At 48.4% G+C, this 13636-nt stretch overlaps 1 protein-coding gene across 1 annotated transcript; it reads left to right on the forward strand.

The window, feature by feature from the left end:
- Positions 1 to 1029: 1029 nt before the first annotated feature.
- On the forward strand, positions 1030 to 2651 carry LOC103626198 (peroxidase N). Its single transcript, XM_008646597.2, has 4 exons — positions 1030 to 1325; positions 1443 to 1625; positions 1737 to 1902; positions 2009 to 2651. The coding sequence occupies exons 1-4, from the start codon at positions 1104 to 1106 to the stop codon at positions 2431 to 2433; spliced, it is 996 nt and encodes a 331-aa protein (XP_008644819.1). The 5' UTR covers positions 1030 to 1103; the 3' UTR covers positions 2434 to 2651.
- The last annotated feature ends 10985 nt before the right edge of the window (positions 2652 to 13636 follow it).

The raw sequence follows: 13636 nt of genomic DNA on the forward strand, positions 1-13636 counted from the left end.
ATCGAATACCCATATATAACCACTAACATTACAATAGACACGATCAACAACATTCAACATTAAATAGCAACATCATACAAGCCATGCATGAGAGAGAACAAGCCCCTTAATCTGGACTCATATGTTATATGTTAACGGGTCTCCCATCGAGTAGCGGGTATTTGGCAAAAGAGAACATGCACACATCCATCATACCCAATGTATATAATAAATGACCCAATAAAATACCTATAGGTATAAAAAAACACCTTATATACATGTGCACTAATAGGTTTTTTTACCTATCAGATATCGGGTTTCAGGTATCCACGTTGCCACCCCTGATTCCCCATCTGTGTGGCAGTTGTCTGCAAAACCCAAATCCTGCACGAAACTGCATGCATTTTAGGGTAATATCACATGCATGCTTGCATTTCATTGGTTGGGTCTCTCCACTGCCACTCTCGACTCGTCGAGACAGAGAGCACTGGGAAGCATGCACATGCTAAGTGCAGCACCATCAGTCCACAGCCCCCGGCATCACATTAGTGACTCCACGGAGCAAATAAAAGAGCCCTCGCCACTCGCCAGTGCTCCAATAGCCCAGTTGCCATCTCCCCCGAGTGGTGCAGGCCAATCATTGTTTTTCAAAAAAAAAAACTTTCTAACCGCCGGAGATTAGAGACCATTATTGCATGCTGTGCAGGCCGCAGCCGCCGGTCACCCACTAGCTATCGTCGCACCGAATTAGCCTAACCCGAGGTAGTATTAAGCTGTTTAGTATGAGGAATGATCTAGTCCATCATCTTTTCACTCCTCACTTTTTTTTGTTTGGTTTGTGGAATAAATTGAGTTGATCAATCATCACCTCATTCCTTATAGTTATTTAGTTAGTACTAATATGAGAAATGAGATCATCCCACCAAATTTGAGGAATGGACCTATGATGCACCACTATATTTTGGATAAAGTGATTCCTCAAACCAAACAACCCTATATTCCGCGACGGACGATCGCTTTTTACCGTCTATAAGAACAACGATGCAAGAAACTGTGTGGAGTGTGCAAGCTCAATACAGGCACAGTGGAGATCGAGACAGCTAGCAAGCAACAAGCAAGCTGAAATGGAGCGCTACTCTTGCTGCCGTTGGGTGCTTGCGTGTTCTATCCTTGCCCTGTGCCTCGGTGGGCAGGGCGCGAGGTGCCAGCTGACGTCGGATTTCTACGACAGCACCTGCCCTCAGCTGTACTACGTCGTGCAGCAGCACGTGTTCGACGCCATGAGAGAGGAGATGAGGATGGGCGCCTCCCTCCTCAGGCTGCATTTCCACGACTGCTTTGTCAATGTACGTACGTAACTGTCATCGCTCGATCTAGCTCTGAGCTCTCGGCTGAACATGCATGTTCTTTTCTACTATGAATGAATCCATCCATGACGCTCGTGCGTGCGTGCGTGCGTCCAGGGGTGTGACGCTTCGATCCTTTTGGACGGCGACGACGGCGAGAAGTTTGCGCTGCCCAACCTCAACTCCGTCAGAGGGTACGAGGTCATCGACGCCATAAAGGCTGACCTCGAGAGCGCGTGCCCCGAGGTGGTGTCGTGCGCGGACGTCGTAGCCCTCGCGGCCAGCTACGGAGTACTCTTCGTAAGCCTTTTCGCAGTCTCGATCTGTCGGAACATCTCCAGCTTTGTTTAGGGTTTGTCAGACGAATTGAAGGGCGACTAACACACACACTGCGACGATGTTCTTCTCCAGAGCGGAGGGCCTTATTACGATGTTCTTCTCGGGAGGTTGGACGGGCGGGTGGCCAATCAGTCCGGAGCCGACAACGGTTTGCCGTCGCCGTTCGAACCCGTCGACTCGATCATCCAGAAGTTCGCCGCCGTCGGCCTCAACACGACCGACGTCGTGGTCTTATCAGGTAACCAAACCAACAGTCTCGTCGATCCAGTTGCTCAGAGATATATGGAGCTCCCTCTTCCTTGTGATCTGATTCAGTAACACCTGAACTCGATTGAAACGAACAGGAGCCCACACCATCGGGCGAGCCCGGTGCGCGCTGTTCAGCAACCGGCTGTCCAACTTCTCGGCCACGGATTCAGCGGACCCGACGCTGGAGGCCAGCCTCGCCGACAGCCTCCAGAGCCTCTGCGCGGGCGGCAACGGCGACGGCAACGAGACCGCCGCGCTCGACGTCAGCTCCCCCTACGTGTTCGACAACGACTACTACAAGAACCTGCTGACGGAGCGGGGCCTCCTGTCCTCCGACCTGGGCCTCTTCTCCAGCCCCGAAGGCGTCGCCGCCAGCACCAAGGATCTGGTGGAGGCCTACAGCAGCGACGGCGACCAGTTCTTCTACGATTTCGTCTGGTCCATGATCAGGATGGGGAACATCCCGCTCGCCGCCGGCTCCGACGGGGAGGTCCGCAAGAACTGCAGAGTAGTCAACTAAATAGCATGTGGCGATCAGCAAATTTCGATCGCCGTTCACTGTTATTTATTTATTGTGTGTGTGTGTGAGGGGTACTTGAACTGTTAAGAGTCACCTATATATGTAATGAAAGGTTTATGGGCGCAACGTTGAGCAGCTACATGCTTACGAAGATGAGGAATAAGAATTGTACACTGCCAAATTGGTCCCACAATAAGAACTACTATGAGATCAAGCCAGAACATTCCTATCACTACGACAACGGCTATTGCAATGACAACAATCACTGTCGTGACAACAACCATGATCATCGTGATGATGACCACAACCGTAGTGATGGTAGCTATTGCTGCTACGACGTTACCACATCTCTCGTCGGGTTAGTTAATAGATCTCTATCTGTCACAGCCAGATTTCACGGCAAATCCAAATATAACTCATATATTGTACAACTGTTACAATGACATACTCAAGCATCAACGGGTAAGAGGTGTGTCTAACCCCACTTCTAATCACTAGACCTAAACCTAGAGCAAGCGCTAATGATAGAGGTCTAACTAATCTAAACACTTCTTCGCAAATTACAAATGCCGGTGAGGCGACCAGAGGGAGTGAATGGCAGCCACCAAAAATTCTCCGCTCGAGAACAGTACCATGACTTTTATCCTAGTCTCAACACAACCCCATGGGACGACTAAAACTGTGTAGCAAAGTAATATTCAATCTAGTGTCGATTGAATATACCAAACTGCTACTCAGAAACTTGCACAACTGTCTGCAAAAAATCAGAGTCAAAAGCACAAAGCAGGTCAAGCAGAAGTGCCACGTAGAGGGCCGACAGTGTCGGGTAGCGGCACTGGCGCTTACAGGGGTGACGGTGCCCGCTCAAGCAAAAATGCGCAGAATCTGTTCAAACTTCATACGAAGTTTGCGTAGAGGGGAAGATGATGTTTTGTGAATTTTCATCTAGAGCAAAACAAAATTGTGTGTGTAGATTAGATTTCGTGAGAAGGTTAGGGTTTTGTTGGGATTTTCTCAAACGAACTCAAATAGAGATCTACTCTGATCACGACCAAGAACTGCACCAACATGGCATATGTAGTGATTCAAAGAGCATATCTCACCACCAAGAAATCCCCAATAGCAAACACAACTCAAGAACTCGATGATTCTTCCACAAATCCAAAGGAGAGGGAAGGAAACAAGAACGGAGACAAACTCGAATAAAAAATTGTAGCACAAATAAAACTAAGTACATGATTCGAACTACTATGTGGATGGGTCTAGCCACCCTTCCCTTGGATATAGAGTTGAAGATTACAAGGCATATGTGAACAAAACACCTGCAGATCTTCGGCTACACTAGGAAATGGAAACTACAGTTCTCTAAACAAAACACAATTGAACTAGCCCAAAAGAGATGGTTGTCCATAACAACCTACCCATCTAATTATATAGGGTTATTTCTATTTTCAAAACTATCGCTAGATACATAGAGCCTATCCACTTAGCCAAGGTGAAATGGACAAACTCCAGGGATTTTGATCTGATGGCCACGCGCTCCACACAAAGTTGTTTCGCCTCAACCCACCCTTCATAATGATGCCACATGTCGCCTCTCATTCCCGCTAGAATCGCCACCACCGAGTTATGAGGCCCAAACTCAGCAAAACTAACAACTGGGTGGTTTTGAGGCTCAACCACGAAATCGTGGCGAGTAGCACACCGCATGCGCGTCCCCATGTCCTAGACATGTGTCCCTCCAGTCCTCGATTGTGCCGACGACACGATCCGCTCTACCACGTCCTCACGCCAGTGCGTGTCCTAGGTGTTAGCCACCATGGCTAGTCACCTAACTTCTCCGGTCCCTTGTTCAAGTCCCAGCACTCGTCCTTCGCCGCTCTCGGTCCATCGACACGAGTCTGCATGACCTTCAACTTCACCGTCAAGGCATCAACCATTGTCCCTGTGCTCCACATGTGCACACCACAAGCCGAGAGACATAATTGCACAACACGTAACTCATGCCCTGGTTAGTTCATGACTCAAACCAATACGTAACCGGAATTAGCTACTTTGCCGTGTGTCTCAGACACACGGCAAAGGCTATTTTACACTCGGTAAAGGCTTTGCCGAGTGTAACACTCGACAAAGAACGCTCGGCGAACTGTACATCGGCAGCGGTCTCTTTGCCGAGTACTTTTTGTTGGGCACTCGACAAAGAATTTGCCGAGTGTCGTTGACACTCGGCAAAGAAAAGTCACCGTCACGGCGCCAAGTGACGGTGACGGATCCTTTGCCGAGTGCCTCCCCTGACACTCGGCAAAGAGGAAATTTTGTCGAGTGCCTGCTACCATGGCCCTCGGCAACGACGGGTCCAGTGGGCCCCACCGCCAGTCCCTGTGCCGAGAGCTCTCGTAGCCACTCGGCAAAGGAGGACTCTTTGCCGAGTGTCTAGTGGACCGGCACTCGGCAAAGAGTCCTCCAGTGAACCCCTTTGCCAGTCCCTTTGCCGAGTGCCTTGACAACAACACTCGGCAAAGATGGCTTTGCCGGTTCCCAGGTTTCCTTCTTTGCCGAGTGCCATGGTCAGCACTCGGCAAAGATGGCTTTACCGGTTCCCAGGTTTCCTTCTTTGCCGAGTGCCATGGTCATAGCACTCGGCAAAGCGACCCTTTGCCGAGTGTTACACTCGGCAAAGTGACCAGGATGTCCCTTTTTTATTTGTTTTTGCTGTTCTATCCAAACAAACAAAAGATATATATCATTCACATCACATTATATATCAATCGCATCACAGAATGAACACATTTATCATCAACACCATATATATCACAAAGTCTCACTAAAGTCTCACAAATATAAGTCAGGATCATCACAAAACAGATATAAGTCTGGATCATCACTAACATCACCAAGTATCTCACAAGACAAAGTCTAACTAACATCACCAACACTCACAAAGGTAAGTCTGGATCATCACAAAACAGATCATCAACGAGGTGGGCATCTGGACTGGTTCGGCGAAAGGCTGGACGAAGCATGAGGGTTGTTCGACGCCGCCGATTGACCCTGCACAGAGAAGAGATTGTATGTGTGAGAACATATGAATATATATCATGCAGTACTAAAATTTTGATACTCACAGGAGTAGTGAACTCTGTAGGGTCAGCTGCAGGGAACAACGGAGGTGGTGGAGCATGACCCTGTGCGGCGCCAAGGCTCTGCATGTACGCGAACATCTCTGCCATCCTCTTCTCCAGCTCCTCACGTTGCCTCCTCTCATCATCTAGCTGAGTCTATAATATTTCACCCTAATGTTACGATAATGCAAAGAGAAGATATATAATAATCAATGAACGATGAATAGATAAGGAATAACCTGGAGTTGCTGGATACGATGCTGTGAGCTGTCCTGCCGAGGTTGTATGGCTGGGCTCGCGCTCGTGCTCCTTGCTCGCACCTGAGAGAGAGTGGGAGTGGAGGACGAGTCGATTGCCCCGTCGGCAATCCAGTACTGCCCATGCCTCTTGCCTCCTCCGACCCTCATGAGGACATCTCCGTCGATGTCCTCGGTCCTCGGATCGTAATCTGGCCCATGGACCTCCTTGGCCATGGCGGTGTACTCACTGAGGCGGCTGTGGATGGCGGGGTTGGTGTACGCCTCGGGCCCGTCATCCGGGTTGTAGGTGACGTCGGACGTCGCCTTCCCCTTGTGGGCCATAGCATATGCCGAGAACGTGGAGCAAGACGCGCCACCATGTGCCGCCGACTGCGAGAAAACCAACGATATGGTTAGAAACCATGTCTAATCGAAAGTTATATACCTAAATAAAAAAGAGCGCGTACCCATGCTTCCGCGTATTTGCCCAGGCTGCGGCTGCCTTGATGGTGGGAGGGACCTTGCATCAGCAAACGTCGTTCCCGGCTAGCGTTGTGCGCCTCATCCCACTCAGCCGAGCACCACCTCTGCACCATCTGCTCCCAGCACTCAGGATGCGCGGCGCACCAATGAGGAATCATCTAAAAAATATAAGTACACCGCATATCAGAAGATAAAAATAAGCATGTTTAGTACCAATAATAAAGTTTTGTATGTACCTACAAGTACTGGTCCGGAGTCAACGACATGGTTCGGGCGTCCTTCTTGTTCACCTTCTCCCAAGGACGGAGTCGTGGTAAGTGACGATGGCCTGGATGCGTGCCTCGTAGTGCATGTCCATGACGAGCTTCTTACAGCACGTAGTAGACACCACATCCGCCCTGGCCTCGTATCCAGCATCGCATCTAAAGAAATCCTACATACAAAGACGATGTATCCATACATTATTTCAAGAATATGCAACAAATGCAACTTATTAAACAATATAGTGCGAGGAAGACTTACCCACAGCTCTTGCTTCACTCGCTCCGCCTTGTTGTTGAATTGTCTGCCGTCCCGATCTACTGCATCGGGGGCGACAGCGTAGTGGTCGAAGGTGTTTGCTGGGCTCGTCACTCCGGCGTACTCGACAAGTCCAGGGAAGTGTTCCCTGCATAGAAGGCCGAGTATGCCATTGGGGTTGCGGCCGTGACCCCCTGCAGTCTCCAAACCCATCCAAGACCTGTCCAAGTGATTAAGATGAACAATTAGTTTCTATTATTAATTTGAACATGTAATATGAAAAAGCAGCAACAACATCTAAAGTTACCTACCTCTCTCCATCGGGTCGTATCAGCGGACGTCTGTCACGAAGTATGGGTCGCTTAGGGAGACTCGCGGGACCTCACAGGTAGATACTCCTCGAACCTGAGGAGCCAGAACCTGAGACGTCCTGCTGAGCGGCGGCGGCATCGTCGTCGTCGTCCTGCTGCGCCGCATCGTCGTCGTCCTGCTGTGCCGCATCGACATCGGCTTGCTGCTCCACCTGCTGCTGTACGGCGTCGTCCTGCTGCGCCTCCTCCTCCGTCCTACGGGTGCTCCTCCTCCCCCTCCCCCTCCCCCTCCTCGTCCTCGTCCCACCGCCCACCATCTTTGTCCAACAACCTGCAATTAAGAGTAAACAATTAAGCACAGATAAAAAACATGTATTTAGAAACATATGCAAAATAAATGAAATATAGCATTACATCGATTAAAAATAATCTTCATATGTGTCCGGGTTAGCCGGATCATAAGTGTCATCATCACTATCAACCATTTCATAGTCAACACCATCTGAAGGCGCAATTTCGTCATTGGCATTGCCTTCAAGTATTTCTAAGTCATTCTCATTTTGCACCTCATCATCCTCGTCATCAACAACCATTTCAATATCTACTTCCATTCCGATCGCTTCGGTTAAGTCTATCTCAAATCGCCCTTCGAGCCCATCTTCTTGGAAGAACTCTCCGTCATATGTGTCCGGGTCTAAGTTATAATCTTCATCGTTTGGAACAGGTAATTTAGCGTGCGGTGATACCTTATACACAACATCCCAACCCTTAAGATGTTGTTTCGTTTGGCACACATATGGAAGATAATACACTTGTGTGGCCTGTTGGGCCACAATATAGACATCGTCTCCTGGTAAGGTGGAATCCTGTCGAATTTCGACTAGCCCAAGATTAGAATGTGTTCGTCTCGTAACTTCAGGGTCGAACCAATGACATTTGAATATCACTGGAGTAAGAGGTTTGGAACCATAAAAATTGAGTTCATATATTTCTTCAATTCTTCCATAATACTCGACCTCGTCAAGCCCGGGCGTAAAGACTCCAGAACACGTGGTTTTTCGATTGGGCCGACTTTGGTCGTAGCTTGTTGTGCGAAAACGGTATCCATTGACGTCACACCCAGAAAATTTCCTGACCCTATAGGCAAAGCCATTGGCTACTTGTCTCAACTCGGCACTCATAGACGGCTCTCTTTGGCCCTGCAAGTTCAAACACGCTAGATTGTTATATTATTCGCACGTAAGAGCAACTTCAAATGACAAACTAAGCACGTACCTTACGTTTAAACCAGGAAATGAAATCGGGCAATCCATTTCCCACACCCTTTCCAAGAAGGGTATCATATTCCTGTGGAGTTGGGTCCCTTGATCGACGCCAGAATTAATGAAGAAATTGCTCCATGTATGGCGTCACCTCTTCAAGGTTCTTCAATACATATAGCATGATATGCCACCACTCTTCATGTGTCAGGGTCTTGGTGGTCGAACCACTTGCGCTTCCGAGTTGCCCTCGAAAAATGCTGAGGTTCGATTCATTGTCGCCATCATTATAACGAGGGGGTGGATTATGCACGCTCGGCAGTTTGTCACCATAGTAAGTTGTTGTGAAGTTTGACACCTCCTCCAGTATGTATGCCTCTGCAATGGAAGCCTCGATTTTGCATTTATTTCTACATTTCTTTCGGATAGTCTTTAGACATCTCTCGATTGGATAGCACCAACGTCCCTGCACGGGCCCCCCATTCGTGCCTCATACGGGAGATGAAGAATCAAATGCTGCATCGGATTGAAGAAGCCGGGTGGAAAGATCTTCTCCAGCTTACACAGTAACACGAGTGCCATCCTTTCCAAGTCTGCAATCATGGTCCGAGCTAACTCTTTTGCACAAAGCTGGCGGAAGAAATAGCTCAACTCTGCAAGCGCTAGCCAGACATGCTCAGGGACATAACCTTGAACCATCGCCGGAAGAATTCGTTCAATCCATATGTGGAAGTCATGAATCTTCATCCCTAAGACTCGCAGAGTAGATAAGTTCACCCCCCTACTAAGGTTAGCTGCATACCCATCAGGGAACATTAACATCTTGATCCACTGTAGTACTTCCTTCCTCTGGGCCCTGCTCAGGACGAAATCGGCCTTAGGCCTTCTCCATGTCTTACCACCACTAGGCGGCTTCATCTCTTGGTTTGGTCTATCACATAACTCTACCAGATCCACTATTGCCTTTACGTTATCCTTTGACTTATCAGGAATCTCCATAATTGTTGCCCAAAGTGCCTCAGCGACATTCTTTTCAGTGTGCATCACGTCAATGTTGTGTGGAAGGAGCAGGTCATCATAATAGGGGAGCCGAGTCAAGCCCGACTTATGTGTCCACATATGTTGCTCACCATATCCCACAAAACCACCTTCTGGGTTGGCCACGAGACCATCTATCTGTTCACGAACTTCGGCACCAGTCATCATTGCAGGTGGGCGGTCTGTCACCACGACACCTTTCGTAAAGTTCTTGATGTCTAGTCGGAATGCATGGTCAGGAGGGAGAAATTGTCGATGTTTATCGAATGACGAATATTTGCCACCCTTCTTCAACCAAATGAACCTAAGAGCTTCCTTGCAAACTGGGCATGGGAACTTATCGTGAACACACCAGGCGCAAAATAGCCCATACGCCGGAAAGTCATGCATGGAGTACTGGTACCAAACATGCATTTTGAAGTTTGTCTTCGTAGCTCGGTCGTACGTCCATACCCCTTCCTCCCAAGCACGGACCAATTCATCAATCAAAGGCTCCATGTACACGCCCATTTTATTCCCCGGGTGTCCAGGAATTATCAACGACACGAATATGTTCTGTCTTTGAAAGCATACGCCGGGGGGGAGATTGATGGGGATAACGAACACGGGCCGACATGTGTATGGGGCAGCGGTCATTCCATAGGGATTGAACCCATCTGTGGCCAGCGCAACACGAACATTACGAGCCTCTTTGGCTTTCTCATGGTGAATGGCATCAAAGTGGGTCCATGCTTCACCATCGGATGTGTGAACCATCTTGTCAGGATTGTATCGTTTGCCTTTTTTGTGCCATGTCATCTGTTTCGCGGATTCCTCTGTCATGTATAGACGCTGGATCCTCGGTATGAATGGAAGGTGGCGTAGGATTGTCACGGGGATGTCGAGCTGCCTCTTCTGTCCATCACCAGAGTCTACCTCCATGAACCTAGACGATTTACACTTTGGACAGTACTTTGCCTCAGTGTGTTCTTTCCTAAATAGGACGCAGCCCTTCGGACAAGCATGTATCTGCTCATACGTCATCTTGAGTGCACGAAGGAGTTTCTGTGCCTCGTACATGCTCTTTGGCAGAACGTGATCCTCCGGAAGCAGGCTGCCAATAACTGTCAACAAACCATCGAAGGCGTCTCGACTCATGCTATACTGCGACTTGAACGCCATTATACACCCAATGGCATCCAGTTGAGAAACCTTTGTCTTGCCGTGAAGGGGTTTCTGTGCCGCGTCAAACATGTCGTAGAATGCCTTTGCGGTCGCCTCTGGCTCGTCCTCCGTACGTCCTTCGGCGTATTGTGCCTCGTGATAGTCGTTCAACATGTCTGCTACCCCGGCATCAGCATCGTAATCCTCGACGCGTTGTCTCACCACCTCCTCTCTCGTGCGATGCGCTTCACCATGGAAGATCCACCGAGTATAGTCCGGCGTAAATCCATTCTTCCAAATATGTTCTACCATGGCCTTCTTTGGTTTTCTTTTCTGGTTGTCACATTTGCTGCACGGACAAGGGACTAGGCTAGCTCCTTTAGCAGCTTCGCCATATGCCCGTTCCACGAAAGCATCGGTCTTCCTAATCCATTCTGGGGTGACATCATTACGTCGAACGCGGCCCGTGTACATCCACTCACGGTCCTCCATCCTCTAACATATATAACCGAGTATAGTTTAATATAGACATGTAATGCATGTACACTACGTTCCTACCTTCTAATAGGTGAGGATAGGTCCTAATCCCACCCGCGGTTGCGTAGATGGAGTTAGTTTCCATGCTCTACTCCGATCCGAAATAGAATTTCGGCAGCACCTCCCCGCTGTTCTCCGGATACACGTCCTGCCAGGGAGAGTGTACTGTCCGGAGAACAACAGGGAGGTGACGCCGAAACTCTTTCTCAGACCGGAGTAGAGCATGAAAACTAACACCATCTACGCAACCGCGGGCTATCCAAAAAATGTGGACAATTCGAAACTGATACATTTGTAGATATGCAAAGATCTGCATATCTACACCGTATCTCTTTCGAACGAGAGACACCTAACTGGGTTACGTGATCTACGACCATGATGCGGAAATAGAGGTTATACCTAGGGTGGCGGTGGAGTCAGGCTAGTGGGGCTGTGGCGGGTCGGTGCAGTGGCGACTCGACGCGGTGCAGGCAGACCCGCAACGGCTAGGAAGACCTCTGCAAAAAAATAAACAAGCCTGCCAATACAAAATTTCGGCAGCACCTCCCCTGCACGGGGAGGTTTCCAAAACCTGCAAATAAAACTGACAACACAATGGCTGACATCCACACATATATCAACGGCACGATGGCCGACAATCACATTTAATCGACATCCATATCCACAATCACCAACTAATATTAATTTCTACAACTAATTAACAGAACAACCATATCCGTATCCATATCCACACATTTATGTTTACTGTTTATTTGTAGTGGAAACTAGAAGAACCATATCCATATCCATATCCATATACACAATTAATCCATTCTTCAATTACGTACCGGAGGCGAGGACGGCGGAGGCGCGGACCGCGGCGAGCGGGCGGACGGCGGCGAGCGGGCGGACGGCGGCGCGGCGGTGAGGCGGCGCGTGGGCACGGCGAGTGGGCACGGCGGCGGTGAGGCGGCGCGTGGGCGGGCGGCGGTGAGGCGACGCGGCGGTGAGGCGGCGCGGCATGACGGCGGTTTAGCGCGGCGGCGGCGAACTGTGCTTAGAAACAGAGAGAGTGAGGAGAGAAAGAAGAAGAAAGGAGCCGGGCGGAAATATATTTTTCCTTCTTTGCCGAGTGCCCACGATCTGGCACTCGGCAAAGATTTTTTTATTTTTAAAATAAGCTTTGCCGAGTGCCAGATCGGCGACACTCGGCAAAGGATCCTTTGCTGAGTGTCGGCCAGGGGACACTCGGCAAAGATTACTTCACACTTCTTTGCCGAGTGCCTACCTGGGAGGCACTCGGCAAAGCATATTTTGCCGAGTGTCACTATCTGACACTCGGCAAAGTACATTTGTATTTTTTTGGTTTTGGCCACCAAACTTTTTTGTGGTTTGTTCCTACACTATGTAGACCTACATGTATAATTTGGGGACAATTATAACTGTGTTTGCAATATCTAGTAGATTTAGTTCGTTTATTTGAATTTCTTCGCAAAATTCAGATTTGAACTGTAGGTCACTCGAAACTTGGAAAACCGTGCATGCAAAAATGATATTCATGTTACTTACCATAAGTTACGACTGATTCTAGGAGCGTACCGGAAACTTCGAGCAACATGCTCACTAAACATGGTCGTGAACTTGCCATCCACATGTTTAAAAATTGTATAAAACACAAACAAATTCAGAAAATCATGAAACTTGTCCACGTGTCATGATATCATATGTACAGGCTGTGATAAAAATTGTAGAATGTTTGGAGAAAGTTGTGAGACACAATGTGTAGAAACCTAAGAGAACTACACATGAAATCATAGAGTTTCTATGTAGTTCTCTTAGGTTTCTACACATTGTGTCTCACAACTTTCTCCAAACATTATACAATTTTTATCACAACCTGTACATATGATATCATGACACGTGGACAAGTTTCATGATTTTCTGAATTTGTTTGTGTTTTATACAATTTTTAAACATGTGGATGGCAAGTTCACGACCATATTTAGTGAGCATGTTGCTCGAAGTTTCCGGTACGCTCCTGGAATCGGTCGTAACTTATGGTAAGTAACATGAATATCATTTTTCATGCATGGTTTTCCAAGTTTCGAGTGACCTACAGTTCAAATCTGAATTTTGCGAAGAAATTCAAATAAACGAACTAAATCTACTAACGATTCAAAACTCTATTATAATTGTCCACAAATGATACATGTAGGTCTACATAGTGTAGGAACATACCACAAAAAGTTTGGGAGACAAAATAAAAAAAATACAAATATACTTTGCCGAGTGTCTATAGAAGACACTCGGCAAAGAGTATTTTGCCGAGTGCCCAATATGTGGCACTCGGCAAAGAAGCCTCTTTGCCGAGTGCCAGCAGTTGGCTCTCGGCAAAGACTAACGGCCGTCAGCTTTGGGACGGCCGCTGACGGCCCTTTGCCGAGAGCCCCCTTTGCCGAGTGTTTGACACTCGGCAAACTTGTCTTTGCCGAGAGCCCTCTGTGCCGAGTGTTTAGCACTCGGTAAAGGGGCTCTTTGCCGAGAGCCTAACTTTGCCGAGTGCGGCACTCGAC

The sequence above is a fragment of the Zea mays genome, chromosome 5 (assembly GCF_902167145.1).
Source record: "Zea mays cultivar B73 chromosome 5, Zm-B73-REFERENCE-NAM-5.0, whole genome shotgun sequence".
Classification (NCBI taxonomy): Eukaryota; Viridiplantae; Streptophyta; class Magnoliopsida; order Poales; family Poaceae; genus Zea; species Zea mays.

Coding starts and splice junctions, on each gene's coding strand:
- LOC103626198 (XM_008646597.2), top strand. CDS start 1,104: ATGGAGCGCTACTCTTGCTGCCGTTGGGTGCTTGCGTGTTCTATCCTT. Junction 1,326..1,442: donor TCCACGACTGCTTTGTCAAT/GTACGTACGTAA, acceptor GCGTGCGTCCAG/GGGTGTGACGCTTCGATCCT. Junction 1,626..1,736: donor CCAGCTACGGAGTACTCTTC/GTAAGCCTTTTC, acceptor GTTCTTCTCCAG/AGCGGAGGGCCTTATTACGA.